This window comes from Bufo bufo, chromosome 7, assembly GCF_905171765.1.
Source record: "Bufo bufo chromosome 7, aBufBuf1.1, whole genome shotgun sequence".
Taxonomy (NCBI): Eukaryota; Metazoa; Chordata; class Amphibia; order Anura; family Bufonidae; genus Bufo; species Bufo bufo.
Window position 1 is genome coordinate 114,031,445 of NC_053395.1, and position 15,765 is coordinate 114,047,209.

General features: G+C 46.3%; 1 protein-coding gene across 2 annotated transcripts in view; it reads left to right on the plus strand.

Annotated features, from left to right (window-relative positions):
* INPP1 (inositol polyphosphate-1-phosphatase) overlaps positions 1 to 15,765 on the plus strand; it is a 272,313-nt gene that overhangs the window by 64,581 nt on the left and 191,967 nt on the right. For both annotated transcript variants that reach the window (XM_040440671.1, XM_040440672.1), the window contains exon 2: positions 7,270 to 7,493. In XM_040440671.1, coding sequence (XP_040296605.1) covers positions 7,290 to 7,493 — 204 coding nt within the window. In that variant the 5' untranslated portion in view covers positions 7,270 to 7,289. The remainder of the gene's footprint in view (positions 1 to 7,269; positions 7,494 to 15,765) is intronic.

Genomic DNA, 15,765 nt, shown 5'->3' on the forward strand with positions numbered 1-15,765 from the left:
GTAGGGTCTCATTTTTTGCGGGATGAGATGACGGTTTGATTGGCACTATTTTGGGGTGCATATGATTTTTTGATCGCTTGCTATTACACTTTTTGTGACGTAAGATGGCAAAAAATGGCTTTTTTTACACTGTTTTTATTTTTATTTTTTTACGGTGGTCATCTGAGGGGTTAGGTCATGTGATATTTTTATAGAGCCGGTCGATACGGACGCGGCGATACCTAATATGTATACTTTTTTTTATTTATGTAAGTTTTACAGAATGAGTTCATTTTTGAAAAAAAAAAAATCATGTTTTAGTGTCTCCATAGTCTAAGAGCCATAGTTTTTTCAGCTTTTGGGCGATTATCTTGAGTAGGGTCTCATTTTTTGCGGGATGAGATGACGGTTTGATTGGTACTATTTTGGCGTACATGCGACTTTTTTGATCACTTTTATTACTTTTTTTGGGAAGTAAGGTGGGCAAAATTTCAATTTTCTCATAGTTTTTATTTTTTTATTTTTATGGCGTTCACCGTGCGGGGAAAGTAACATGACCATTTTATAGATCAGGTCGTTACGGACGCGGCGATACCTAATATGTGTAGTTTATTTTATTTTTTTTAATTTTTATTCAGTGATAAATGTTTTTTTTTTTATCTTAACTTTTTTCACTTTTTTTTACATTTTTGTGACCCAGACCCACTTGGTTCTTGAAGATCCAGTGTTCTGTACTGTATTTTACTTACACTGAACAGATCTGTGCTTTTAGCATAGATCTGTTCAGCACCATGGACAGCAGGACGCCTGAGCAGGCGTCCTGTTGCCATGGGAACCCTCCCCGTCTGCTCAGAACTTCGCAGACGGGGAAGGGTAAGCACGGGGCTGAGGGGGGCTCTCTGGGGGCTCTCTCCCTCTCCATCGGGGGGCTGCAAAGCCACAGCAGCCCCCCGATGGAGAGGGAGGGAGCTCCCTGACCGATGACAGTTAACTTTTTCCATACAGCGGTCCGTACGGACTGCGGTATGGAAAGGGTTAAACGGCTGACATCTGCACAGATGTCAGCCGTTTATACCAGGGTGCCAGCAATGTGCTGGCACCCTGGTATACCCACTAGAAGCCAACGATCGTTCATGGGGAGGCGGGCGGGGGATCGCGATCCCGCCTGCCGCACCGCCCGCCTCCCGCAACGCCCCCACCGCCTGCGACACCCCCCCCGCACCACCCTCCGGCATAAAATCGTGCAGGGGTGCAGGGGGGGGTGAAAAATAATGATTTTAGCCACTCTAAAGTTTCTGATCCCCGCGGTCAGGGACTGCGGCGATCAGAAACTGCAAAAAGCGCAGCAAACCGCAGGTCTGAATTGACCTGCGGTTTGCTGCGATCGCCGATACGGGGGGGTCAAATGACCCCCCCCTGCATTGTTACGGGATGCCGGCTGAATGATTTCAGCCGAAATCCCGTTCCAATTAACCCCTGGGGCGCCGGAATACAGATTTTAAGTCAGGACGTACCGGTACGTCCTCGGTCCTTAAGGACTCGGGAAATAGGGCGTACCGGTACGTCCTAGGTCCTTAAGGACTCGGGAAATAGGGCGTACCGGTACGTCCTAGGTCCTTAAGGGGTTAAAATTTGCCCAAAAAATTTAATTCTGAAATTTCATCTCTATTTGCCAATAACTCTTGTGGAACACCTAAAGGGTTAACGACGTTTGTAAAATCAGTTTTGAATACCTTGAGGGGTGTAGTTTCTAGAATGGGGTCATTTTTCTGTGGTTTCTATTATGTAAGCCTCACAAAGTGACTTCAGACCTGAACTGGTCCTTAAAGGTGGGTTTTTGAAAACTTCTGAAAAATTTCAAGATTTCCTTCTAAACTTCTAAGGCTACTTTCACACCTGCGTTTAGGTCGGATCCGTCTGGTATGTGCCCAGACGGATCCGCACCTATAATGCAAACGTTTAGATCCGTTCAGAACGGATCCGTTTGCATTACCATGAACAAAAAAAAAAAAAAAAAAGGATTGATGGCTGACAAGATTTTATAAGGCCCAATAAACTTGGGACCCAATTTCCAGGAGGGAACCTTCAGTTTAATATTTCTTGTAGACAACCACACCAGATCACCCACATTCAGGTCCGGACCAGGCACACGTCTCTTATCAGCCACACGCCTATACCTCTCACTCATCTTTTTAAGATTACTCTGAATCTTTTGCCAAATGGTAGACAAAGATGAGGAAAATCTCTCCTCCTCAGGTAAACCAGAAAGAGCCCCTCCCGAGAATGTCCCAAACTGCGGATGGAACCCATATGCACCAAAGAATGGTGACTTATCAGAAGATTCCTGACGACGGTTGTTCAGAGCAAACTCAGCAAGAGGGAGAAATGAACACCAATCCTCCTGGTTCTCTGCCACAAAACAGCGCAAATATGTCTCCAGATTCTGAATGAGGCGCTCAGTCTGACCATTCGACTGCGGGTGAAAAGCAGAAGAGAAGGACAGCCGAACCCCCAGGCGAGAACAGAAAGCCTTCCAGAACCTGGACAACAACTGCGTGCCTCTATCGGAAACAATATCAGAGGGAATGCCGTGCAATTTAACAATATGGTCGACAAAAGCTTGCGCCAACGTTTTAGCATTGGGTAAACCAGGGAAAGGTACGAAATGAGCCATCTTGCTAAAACGGTCCACCACCACCAGGATCACCGACTTCCCCGAGGAACGAGGAAGATCCGTGATAAAGTCCATGGACAGGTGTGTCCAAGGATGGGAAGGTATGGGTAACGGGAGAAGGGAACCTGAAGGCCGTGAACGAGGGACCTTAGCGCGAGCACACGTCTCACAAGCAGCCACAAAACCCTCCACCGACTTACGAAGAGCCGGCCACCAAAATCTCCGAGCAATGAGATCTACCGTGGCTCTACTCCCGGGGTGACCAGCAAGAACCGTATCATGATGCTCCTTAAAGAGTTTGTGACGTAGCTCAGGAGGCACGAACAACTTCCCAGAAGGACAACGGGCAGGTGCCTCAGTCTGGGCAGCCTGGACCTCGGCCTCCAAATCCGAATATAGAGCAGAAACAACTACCCCCTCCGTCAAAATGGGACCCGGGTCCTCGGAGTTTCCTCCTCCCAGAAAACAGCGAGAGAGAGCATCAGCCTTCACATTTTTTATCCCAGGTCGGAATGTAACAACAAAATTGAATCTGGAGAAGAACAGAGACCATCTGGCCTGTCTCGGATTCATACGCCTGGCCGACTCCAAGTATGCCAGATTCTTATGGTCGGTAAAAACGGTGATAGGGTGCCTGGCCCCCTCCAACCAATGGCGCCATTCCTCGAAAGCCAACTTGATGGCCAACAACTCCCTATCTCCCACATCATAGTTTCTCTCTGCCGGGGAGAGTTTTTTAGAGAAAAAGGCACAGGGTCGCCATTTGGCAGGAGAAGGGCCCTGGGACAAAACCACACCCACACCCACCTCGGAAGCATCCACCTCAACAATAAAAGGTAAGGAAACATCGGGATGCACCAAGACGGGAGCAGACGCAAAACTCTCTTTAATCTTAGAAAAGGCTGCAAGCGCCTCCGACCAAGAGGAAAAATCCGCCCCCTTTTTTGTCATGTCAGTAAGGGGTTTGACAACAGAGTAATAATTCAAAATGAACTTTCTGTAATAGTTTGCAAAACCCAGAAAGCGCATCAATGCCTTCTGATTCTCAGGAAGCTCCCACTCAAGTACAGCACGGACCTTCTCCGGATCCATGCGAAAACCAGAAGCAGAGAGGAGAAAACCCAGAAATTTAATCTCCGATACCATAAAAAGACATTTCTCCAGCTTGGCGTACAATTTATTTTCCCGCAGAATCTGCAGAACCTGAAAAAGATGATCCTGATGGGTCTGAACATCAGGGGAAAAAAATCAAAATATCATCAAGATACACCAATACAAATTTCCCCATTAAATGGTAGAAAATACTATTAACAAAATGCTGAAAGACGGCCGGAGCATTCATCAGGCCGAAAGGCATAACGAGATTCTCGAAATGCCCGTTAGGGGTATTAAAGGCCGTTTTCCATTCATCCCCCTCTCTGACCCTGACCAGGTTGTACGCGCCTCTCAAATCCAATTTGGAAAACACCTTGGCCCCAACAATTTGGTTGAAGAGGTCTGGGATCAGAGGAAGGGGATAGGGATCGCGAATCGTGATACGGTTCAGCTCCCTAAAATCTAGGCAAGGTCTCAGAGAGCCATCTTTTTTTTTAACAAAAAAAAAACCTGCGGCCACAGGTGACTTTGAGGGACGAATATGCCCCTTCTCGAGACTCTTGGAGATATAAGTTCGCATTGCGATTCTTTCCGGTTGTGAGAGATTGTAGAGGCGTGCTTTTGGCAGCTTGGCGCCGGGAATGAGGTTAATGGGACAGTCAAACTCCCGGTGAGGAGGTAGCTCCTGAACACCGCTCTCGGAAAACACGTCCGAGAAATCAGAGAGAAATGATGGCACAGTTTTAGTAGACACCTCTGCAAATGTCGCTGTGAGACAATTCTCTCTACAAAAGTCACTCCACTCATTTATTTGCCTTCCTTGCCAATCAATAGTGGGGTTATGTCTAGTGAGCCAGGGTAACCCCAAAACTAGAGGAGAAGGCAATCCGTTAAGGACAAAACAAGATATATCCTCCACATGAGTGTCACCCACAGCCAACCGGATATTGTGAACAATGCCCTTCAGAGATCTCTGTGAGAGTGGAGTCAATAGCAAAAACAGGTATATCCTTTTCTAATGTGCAAACCTGAAAACCATGCATGGCTACAAATTGAGTGTCAATAAGATTGACGGCCGCTCCACTATCGACAAAAATCTCACCAGAAATGACTTTGCTCTCTAGCGCCACCCTGGCAGACAGGAGAAAACGGGAACTGCAGGTCAGAGGAAAAGCATCAATTCCTACATCAACTTTGCCCAAAGTAGCAGATGAAGTAGAATTTGATGATTTACCTTTTGAGGTTTTTCTATTATTATCGCTCTTAGTACAGTTCAAGAATCTCCTAGACGGACAAACATTTGCCAAATGACCTATGCCCCCACAACAAAAACACACCATACTCTGAGGACTAAATCCTCTTTTATCAGGGGCAAGTCGACCTAGCTGCATGGGCTCCTCCTCAGAGGGGAGCGAGACAGGATAAGGCCCCTGCACACTGAATGAGTCCGCACCACTGCCCCTAGACTGACAATGGCTGGACAGAGAGGTCTCGTTTCTTTCTCTTAGACGCCTGTCAAGGCGTACCGCCAATGACATGGCAGATTCTAAGGACGTTGGTCTCTCATGGAAAGCAAACGCATCTTTCAATCTCTCTGAGAGACCATGACAGAACTGACTCCGGAGTGCAGCATCATTCCAACCCGAATCAGCTGCCCATCTCCGAAATTCAGAACAATAAAGCTCCGCAGACAGTTTGTTCTGGCATAAAACACGTAAGTTAGATTCGGCCAGAGCAACACGATCCGGGTCATCATAAATCTGCCCCAGGGCCACAAAAAATCTTTCCACGGATCGAAGGGAAGGATCCCCTGATGGCAGCGAAAAAGCCCAAGTCTGAGCATTACCCCTGAGCAGGGAGATGACAATCCTCACCCTCTGCTCCTCCTTACCAGAGGAGTGGGGACACAAGCAAAAATGGAGTTTGCATGCCTCTCTGAAGCGAACAAAATTCTCACTGCCCCCGGAGAACGTTTCCGGAAGTGAGACCTTTGGCTCGCAACAGACTCCATGAGCCGGAGCAGAGCCCAATGCTTGAAGCTGAGTCATAGATTGACGGAGATCCGCTACTTCCAAAGAAAGACCCTGCATGCGGTCAACCAGGCCAGAAAGCTCCGGATCCATGTCAAAAAAGGACGGTTTTGGTGGATTATAATGTCACGGCTGTATGTGAGCAACAATAGTATACACAGTAAAAGAGCTACTGACCGGACCCAAACTAGGGAGGATAAAGGGTGACCCCTGTCAGACCCTCAAAGCTCTCCCTATGCTGCTAAAGCACATGCCCGGATCCAAATGGCGGAACGAGGCATGCCCACGTGCCTAAGACTGTTGACCACTGTAACCCCTACAATAGTGGAAGGGGCACGGCCACCGGTGCCCTACTCAGTATATGGAGGGAACCGTGGCCACCTCAGATCCAGTCAGAAAATAATCAGGTACACAACAATGTCTGTACACTTAGCTGAAGGTGTTGCAGCCGCAGAGAAGACGGATCCAAGGACAGCTGGCAATATCCGGAGTGCTTGCTGCAGCAGAACACAGGTCCAGTGAACTGATAGCTACAAGTGAAGATACTAAAGCAAGAGCTACAACTGAAATGAGAACTATAATCCACGCCCTACAATAGGAGGAGGGGTGATATAAAGAGAGGGAAATCAAACGCATGAGGAACAGCTGGGAGGAAGGAAACCAAAAGTAAACAGAGCAGTGAGAACTCCTCCCAGCTCTAGTAGTGACATCATCACAGGGGTGGAGAAACAGAGCTGTGAGAACGTCCCAAAGCTCTGGTAGTGACAGGTTGAGGAAGAGGCCACAGCACTCTCCTGAGAGCTGGGGCCCTTTCCATAAGGCTACTTTCACACTCGCGTTTGGTGTGGATCCATCATGGATCTGCATAGACGGATCCGTTCAGATAATACAACAGTCTCCTTCCGTTCAGAACGGATTGGTTTGCATTATCTTTAAAATAGACAAGACAGATCCATCTTGAACACCATTGAAAGTCAATGGAGGACGGATCAATTTTCTATTGTGCCAGATTGTGTCATAGAAATCGGATCCGACCGCATTGACTTACATTGTGATGCATTTTGAGCGGATCCTTTTCCATTCAGAATACTTTAGGGCAAAACTGATCCGTTTTGGACCGCTTGTGAGAGCCCATGACCGATCTCACAAACGGAAAGCCAAAACGGCAGTGTGAAAGTAGCCTAAGCTGATTAGCAGCGGTGCTGGGAGTCAGACCCACTGCAATCTTTGATACTGAAGACCTGTCTGGAGGACAGGACAATTTAATATTTTAGATCTAGACAAGCCCTTTAATTTTAATTGGTTATAGTAAAAATATTTGTTATGGTAGTAACTCAGAGGAGGTACTTATCGCCTGTATCTTGAGGGAGTGAAACAGTCGTTATAAAATTTTTCACAAATACAGTATAACAACTTTTAGATTGTAAGATTGACATTAGTTTTAATGCTTCCACCTTGTAATGATAAATTGCCTGTGTCTTATTTTGATAGTGTACTGGACAGTCTGAAAGATGTCTGAAATCCTCAAAGAATTGTTATGTGCTTCTGAGAAGGGGGCATGCATTGCTCGAGCATGTCGGCAAGAAGAAGCCCTATTCCAGCTCTTAATTGAAGAAAAAAAAGAAGAGGAGAAAAACAAGAAGTTCCTTACAGATTTTAAAACGTTGGCTGATGTCTTAGTCCAAGAGGTCATTAAACATGACCTTGGAATAAAGGTGAGGAGTCTCAAGACATGCATCAAGTGCTATGGATTACAGTATTTGACCTGCAGGAAAATTTTATTTGATATTCCTACAGATCTACAATGTTTTTTTTTATAGATATGACTAATCTAGGATAGTTGTGGTGTTGGAGTAATTGGGGATGTTTGGCAGAACAGCTTATCTTGAGTTTATCATTACCTTATTTTTCGCTTTAGAATACTGACTGTGGCTCCCTCTCTGACCCCCAAATTCCTTGTGGGGTAGTCTTCTGAAATGGGGTCACTTTTGGGGGTTTCCATTCTAGGGGTACCTCATAGTCTCTAAAAAATTATTCCAGTGAAATCTGCGCTCCATATGGTTCTTCCTTCTTTCTGAGCTCTGCCGTCTGCACATACAGCAGTTTATTACCACATATAAGTTATTGCTGTATTCAGGAGGAAATGGGTAAAACATTGTGGGGTACTTTTTCTCCTATTACCCCCTTGTGATAATGAAAAAATTGGACCTAAATCGAAATTTTCATGGCCAAGTGTTTCAAAAAATTTTTAAACACCAATGTGTTCACTACACCCCTACTTGTTGGGTGTTTCTACTGTAGTGATGCATTAGGGCGTCTTCAAATGAGACATGATTGAAAATTATTCCAGTGAAATCTGCCCTCCAAAAGCCATATAGTGCCCCCCCTCTTCTGAGTACTTCTGTGTGCCCATTCAGCACATATGAAGTGTTGCCGTATTCAGGAAAAAATGGGTAACAAACTGTGTAGGGTGCTTTTTTTTTTTTTTTTCTCGTTACCCCTTGTGAAAATAAAACATCTGGGGCTAAAGAAACATTTTAGTTGAAAAAAAAATTATTTTTAATTTTCACAGCCACGTTTCTAAATTCTGTGGGATCAGAGCACTTACTACACCCCCTCAAAAGAGAGGTAGTTTCCAAAATGGACTAACCCTTTTGGGGTTTCCACTGTAGGGGTACCTCAGTATCTCTTCAAACGTGACATGGCACTCGAAAACCATTCCAGCAAAATCTGCCCTCCAAAACCATATGGACTCCTTCCCTTCTGAGCCTTGCCGTGTGCCCATAACTAGGGATGAGCGAACCCGAACTGTATAGTTTCGTAAAAGTTCGGGTTCGGTGTTCGGCGCTTTCTTGGTGCTTTTTGAAAGGCTGCAAAGCAGCCAATCAACAAGCGTCATACTACTTGCCCCAAGAGGCCATCACAGCCTTGCCTACTATTGGCATGGCTGTGATTGGCCAGTGCAGCATGTGACCCAGCCTCTATATAAGCTTGGGTCACGTAGCGCTGCACGTCACTCTGCTGATTCAAGCATAGGGAGAGGTTGCAGCTGCGACGTTAGGGCGAGATTAGGCAGATTAACTCCTCCAAAAGACTTCATTCTGTGATCGATCTGCAGCTGTGGATCATTGAAGTGCTATTATTGACTTGCTCACTTTTTTGAGGCTGCCCAGAGCGTTTTTAGATCACTTTTTTTCTGGGGTGATCGGCGGCCATTTTGTGACTTGTGGTGCGCCAGCACGAGCTATCACCAAGTGTATTTAACCATCGATAGTGTGGTTATTTTGTGCTATATCCTACATCAGCTGCAGGCTGAGCCTGTGTCACCGAAGTGCATTTAACCATCAACAGTCTGGTTATTTTTTGGCCATATACTACATCAGCTGCAGGCTGAGCCTGTGTCACCCAAGTGCATTTAACCATCAACAGTGTGGTTATTTTTTGGCCATATATTACATCAGGGGCAAGTTGAGCCTGTCACCCAGCGCCTAAAAAATAGACCTGACATTTCTATTCAACCAAATCTGCACAGTTTTAGCTGGTCAAGTTATTTGTAGTGACCGTCAAAGCAGACTTTTTGTTCTGGGTTGAAAAAGCATTCCCAAATTTGCCATTCTGAAAATAACTAGTTTGTGGTATTTCAGGCCTACTTGAAATCTATCCCAAAAAGAAAATCTTACATTGAAGTTATTGATAGTGTCATTCAGAAAAACCTAAGACACACGCTACCGTGCAGATAGAAGTCTGATTCTGTGATTAAACCTTAACCTGTCACACAGTGCAAAAAAAAAACATGTCTCACATTTCTATTCAATGGTCTGCCGGGTGTTCACTCCAAGGTCATGGAAGTCACGCCTGCGGCCACCCCGTTCTCCGAGGGATATGTCCTGAAATCCAGCTGAAAGCTGCAGAACATCAGTCGGAGGTCTCTCCACTACTGGCGGGCCTCTCTGGCGCCCTCTTCCCACAAGCAAAGGCTCGGCTGGTGGCTGCTGGGGTCTTTCAATGCGTCTAGGTTCTTGAGCCTCTTGCTCCTGTCCAGGCTGTCCTTGGCTGGGCTGCCCCCTGGCACGTGCTCTTCCGCGGGCTCTGGCTCGTCCACTCATCTTCTATTCCTGAGAGGATATAAACCGCTAATAAGGTCAATCTGCCGCCTAGCAGCTCCGCCGTGGCACAATCACCTCAGAACTCGCACACTGGTGACTTTAGGTATCTTCACTGGTCACTTTGAGCAGAATGATGACATCTGAGTCACGGCACCAAATGTAACCCTCTTTTCCTTGCACCATCTGCAACACCTCCAGCTTTCACACTCACTCGGTCACCAGCTCCTCCAGGCATAAACTCTAAGTGAACTCTAAGGGACGACACTCAGGTCTTCTGTGGTTTAAATCTTTATTGAGGTGTAGTGCACTTGGCTGGAGCCTGTAATACAACAGGGAAACACTGCCACTATGTGGTATACAGCCAGGTCACCAGGACCTCTCTCCTCTGTCTGGGTGCCGGGGCCTAAATGTGTGACAGTGGCCTGTTCCAGTGGTGGGTGACGTGATGCCTGATTCTCTGCTATGACATGAAGACTGATTCTGCGCTGACATAAGGCCAGATTCTCTGTTACGGGACCTCTCTCCTCTGCCTGGGTGCCTGGGCCTAAATGTGTGACAGTGGCCTGTTCCAGTGGTGGGTGACGTGATGCCTGATTCTCTGCTATGACATGAAGACTCATTCTGCGCTGACATAAGGCCAGATTCTCTGTTACGGGACCGCTCTCCTCTGTCTGGGTGCCGGGGCCTAAATGTGTGACAGTGGCCTGTTCCAGTGGTGGGTGACGTGAAGCCTGATTCTCTGCTATGACATGAAGACTGATTCTGCGCTGACATGAAGCCAGATTCTCTGCTATGGCATGAAGAGACTGATTCTCTGCTGACACGAAGCCAGATTCTTTGCTATGGCATGAAGAGACTGATTCTCTGCTGACGTGAAGCCAGATTCTCTGCTATGGGACCTCTGTCCAATTGATATTGGTTCATTTTTATTTTTTTAATTTTAATTCATTTCCCTGTTTACATTTGTTTGCAGGGGATTTACCTACATGTTGCTGCCTTTTGCAGCCCTCTAGCTCTTTCCTGGGCTGTTTTACAGCCTTTTTAGTGCCCAAAAGTTTGGGTCCCCATTGACTTCAATGGGGTTCGGGTTCGGGACGAAGTTCGGTTCGGATCCCGAACCCGAACATTTCCGGGAAGTTCGGCCGAACTTCTCGAACCCGAACATCCAGGTGTTCGCTCAACTCTACCCATAACCCATATATGGTCATAAATAGAGTTGAGCGAACACCTGGATGTTCGGGTTCGAGAAGTTCGGCCGAACTTCCCGGAAATGTTCGGGTTCGGGATCCGAACCCGAACCGAACTTCGTCCCGAACCCGAACCCCATTGAAGTCAATGGGGACCCGAACTTTTGGGCACTAAAAAGGCTGTAAAACAGCCCAGGAAAGAGCTAGAGGGCTGCAAAAGGCAGCAACATGTAGGTAAATCCCCTGCAAACAAATGTGGACAGGGAAATGAATTAAAATTAAAAAAATAAAAATGAACCAATATCAATTGGACAGAGGTCCCATAGCAGAGAATCTGGCTTCACGTCAGCAGAGAATCAGTCTCTTCATGCCATAGCAAAGAATCTGGCTTCATGTCAGCAGAGAATCAGTCTCTTCATGCCATAGCAGAGAATCTGGCTTCATGTCAGCACAGAATCAATCTTCATGTCATAGCAGAGAATCAGGCTTCACGTCACCCACCACTGGAACAGGCCACTGTCACATATTTAGGCCCATGTACCCAGGCAGAGGAGAGAGGTCCCATAACAGAGATTCAGGCTTCATGTCAGCGCAGAATCTGTATTCATGTCATAGCAGAGAATCAGGCTTCGCGTCACCCACCACTGGAACAGGCCACTGTCACACATTTAGGCCCAGGCAGAGGAGAGAGGTCCCGTAACAGAGAATCTGGCCTTATGTCAGCGCAGAATCAGTCTTCATGTCATAGCAGAGAATCAGGCATCACGTCACCCACCACTGGAACAGGCCACTGTCACACATTTAGGCCCCGGCACCCAGACAGAGGAGAGAGGTCCTGGTGACCTGGCTGTATACCACATAGTGGCAGTGTTTCCCTGTTGTATTACAGGCTCCAGCCAAGTGCACTACACCTCAATAAAGCTTTAAACCACAGAAGACCTGAGTGTCGTCCCTTAGAGTCCACTTAGAGTTTATGCCTGGAGGAGCTGGTGACCGAGTGAGTGTGAAAGCTGGAGGTGTCGCAGATGGTGCAAGGAAAAGAGGGTTACATTTGGTGCCGTGACTCGGATGTCATCATTCTGCTCAAAGTGACCAGTGAAGATACCTAAAGTCACCAGTGTGCGAGTTCTGAGGTGATTGTGCCACGGCGGAGCTGCTAGGCGGCAGATTGACCTTATTAGCGGTTTATATCCTCTCAGGAATAGAAGATGAGTGGACGAGCCAGAGCCCGCGGAAGAGCACGTGCCAGGGGGCAGCCCAGCCAAGGACAGCCTGGACAGGAGCAAGAGGCTCAAGAACCTAGACGCATTGAAAGACCCCAGCAGCCACCAGCCGAGCCTTTGCTTGTGGGAAGAGGGCGCCAGAGAGGCCCGCCAGTAGTGGAGAGACCTCCGACTGATGTTCTGCAGCTTTCAGCTGGATTTCAGGACATATCCCTCGGAGAACGGGGTGGCCGCAGGCGTGACTTCCATGACCTTGGAGTGAACACCCGGCAGACCATTGAATAGAAATGTGAGACATGTTTTTTTTTTGCACTGTGTGACAGGTTAAGGTTTAATCACAGAATCAGACTTCTATCTGCACGGTAGCGTGTGTCTTAGGTTTTTCTGAATGACACTATCAATAACTTCAATGTAAGATTTTCTTTTTGGGATAGATTTCAAGTAGGCCTGAAATACCACAAACTAGTTATTTTCAGAATGGCAAATTTGGGAATGCTTTTTCAACCCAGAACAAAAAGTCTGCTTTGACGGTCACTACAAATAACTTGACCAGCTAAAACTGTGCAGATTTGGTTGAATAGAAATGTCAGGTCTATTTTTTAGGCGCTGGGTGACAGGCTCAACTTGCCCCTGATGTAATATATGGCAAAAAAATAACCACACTGTTGATGGTTAAATGCACTTCGGTGACACAGGCTCAGCCTGCAGCTGATGTAGGATATAGCACAAAATAACCACACTATCGATGGTTAAATACACTTGGTGATAGCTCGTGCTGGCGCACCACAAGTCACAAAATGGCCGCCGATCACCCCAGAAAAAAAGTGATCTAAAAACGCTCTGGGCAGCCTCAAAAAAGTGAGCAAGTCAATAATAGCACTTCAATGATCCACAGCTGCAGATCGATCACAGAATGAAGTCTTTTGGAGGAGTTAATCTGCCTAATCTCGCCCTAACGTCGCAGCTGCAACCTCTCCCTATGCTTGAATCAGCAGAGTGACGTGCAGCGCTACGTGACCCAAGCTTATATAGAGGCTGGGTCACATGCTGCACTGGCCAATCACAGCCATGCCAATAGTAGGCAAGGCTGTGATGGCCTCTTGGGGCAAGTAGTATGACGCTTGTTGATTGGCTGCTTTGCAGCCTTTCAAAAAGCGCCAAGAAAGCGCCGAACACCGAACCCGGACTTTTACGAAAATGTTCGGGTTCGGGTCCGTGTCACGGACACCCCAAAATTCGGTACGAACCCGAACTATACAGTTCGGGTTCGCTCATCCCTAGTCATAAACTGTTGTATTTCTGTGAATTACAGCCACCACCAAGCCTTCCTATTGGCCCCTGAAAATAGCTGAGTGGCTAGTGACAGAAATTTTTCGGAGTGCACCGCGCTTGCGTGGCCACAGCTCCCCTTCATTTCTATGAGTCCCAAGGAAATTGCTGAGCCAGCGCTCGGCTATTTTCGGCGGTCCCATAAAAATGAATGGAGGTCAGCTGAACGTGCTTGGTGTGCTCTCTGGGACTTTGCCAGCTCTGTTTACAAGATAGGTGCCTGTCCCACCTATATCAGATACTGGGGGCATATCCTAGCAATATGCCCCGATTGTCTGAGATGACACAACCCCTTTAAAGTGGTTGTCTCACTTCAGCTAGGGGCATTTATCATGTAGAGAAAGTTAATACAAGGCACTTACTAATGTATTGTGATTGTCTATATTGACTTCTTTGCTGGCTTGATTCATTTTTCACTGCTTGTTTCCAGGGGTTACGACTACCCTGCAGTCAATCAGCACACCAAAAAACCTAGGCCTCTCTGGTGGCTGTGACCGTGGGAGCGCACACAGGCTAATACTTTTTCCTATAGTGTGCAAGCATGGCCACAGCTGCTGGATTGCAGGGTAGTCGGTGAATCCAGCCAGCAAAGAAAGCAATATAATAACAATACCTTAGTAAGTGGCTTGTGTGCCTTTAAAATATAGTATTGCAAAGAAAAATATATATTTTTGATTTAAAAAGTGATTTTATGATACAAAAGTAGTAAAACATGAAATTTATATATAAAAATTAACTGTATGACTATATTCTGCTGGTCGATACAAATAAAGTTATCATACCTTATATGCCATATGATGAACCCCATAAAAATAAAAAACACTGACAGAATTAAAATTTTTATCCACGTCACCTACAAAAAAAAGGACATACGTGTTCAAAAGTCACATGTACGCCAAAATGGTACCAATAAAGATTACAGCTTGTCCTGCAAAAAATAAGCCCACACACAGCTACGTTGACAGAAAAATAAAACAGTTATGGATGTTATTATATGGCGATTTTATATACAGATTTTTTTTTTAAGAGATTTTATGATTAAAAAGTTTGTTTTTTTTTGCCCGATAAGACGCAGGAAAATAAGAGAGTATTTTTCCACAGATATTGATCCCCAATGTTAATCAGACCCCAGCTCAGACCCCCAGTGATATATATATTCTTTATTTTCATGACTATAAAAATTGTAGATTCACACTGAAGGCATCAAAACTATGAATTAACACATGTGGAATTATATACATAACAAACAAGTGTGAAACAACTGAAAATATGTCATATTCTAGGTTCTTCAAAGTAGCCACCTTTTGCTTTGATTACTGCTTTGCACACTCTTGGCATTCTCTTGATGAGCTTCAAGAGGTAGTCCCCTGAAATGGTTTTCACTTCACAGGTGTGCCCTGTCAGGTTTAATAAGTGGGATTTCTTGCCTTATAAATGGGGTTGGGACCATCAGTTGCGTTGAGGAGAAGTCAGGTGGATACACAGCTGACAGTCATACTGAATAGACTGTTAGAATTTGTATTATGGCAAGAAAAAAGCAGCTAAGTAAGGCTACTTTCACACTAGCGTTCGGGGCTCCGCTTGTGAGTTCCGTTTGAAGGCTCTCACAAGCGGCCCCGAACGGATCCGTACTGCCCCAATGCATTCTGAGTGGATGCGGATCCGCTCAGAATGCATCAGTTTGGCACCGTTTGGCCTCCGCTCCGCTCAGCAGGCGGACACCTGAACGCAGCTTGCAGCGTTTTCGTGTCCGCCTGGCCGTGCGGAGCCAAACGGATCCGTCCAGACTTACAATGCAAGTCAATGGGGACGGATCCGTTTGACATTGACACAATATGGTGCAATTTCAAACGGATCCGTCCCCCATTGACTTTCAATGTAAAGTCAGGATTATACCATCAGATCGGAGTTTTCTCCAATCCGATGGTATATTTTAACTTGAAGCGTCCCCATCACCATGGGAACGCCTCTATGTTAGAATATACCATCGGATTTGAGTTACATCGTGAAACTCAAATCCGACAGTATATTCTAACACAGAGGCGTTCCCATGGTGATGGGGACGCTTCAAGTTAGAATATAATGAGAACTGTGTACATGACTGCCCCCTGCTGCCTGGCAGGTGCTGCCAGGCAGCAGGGG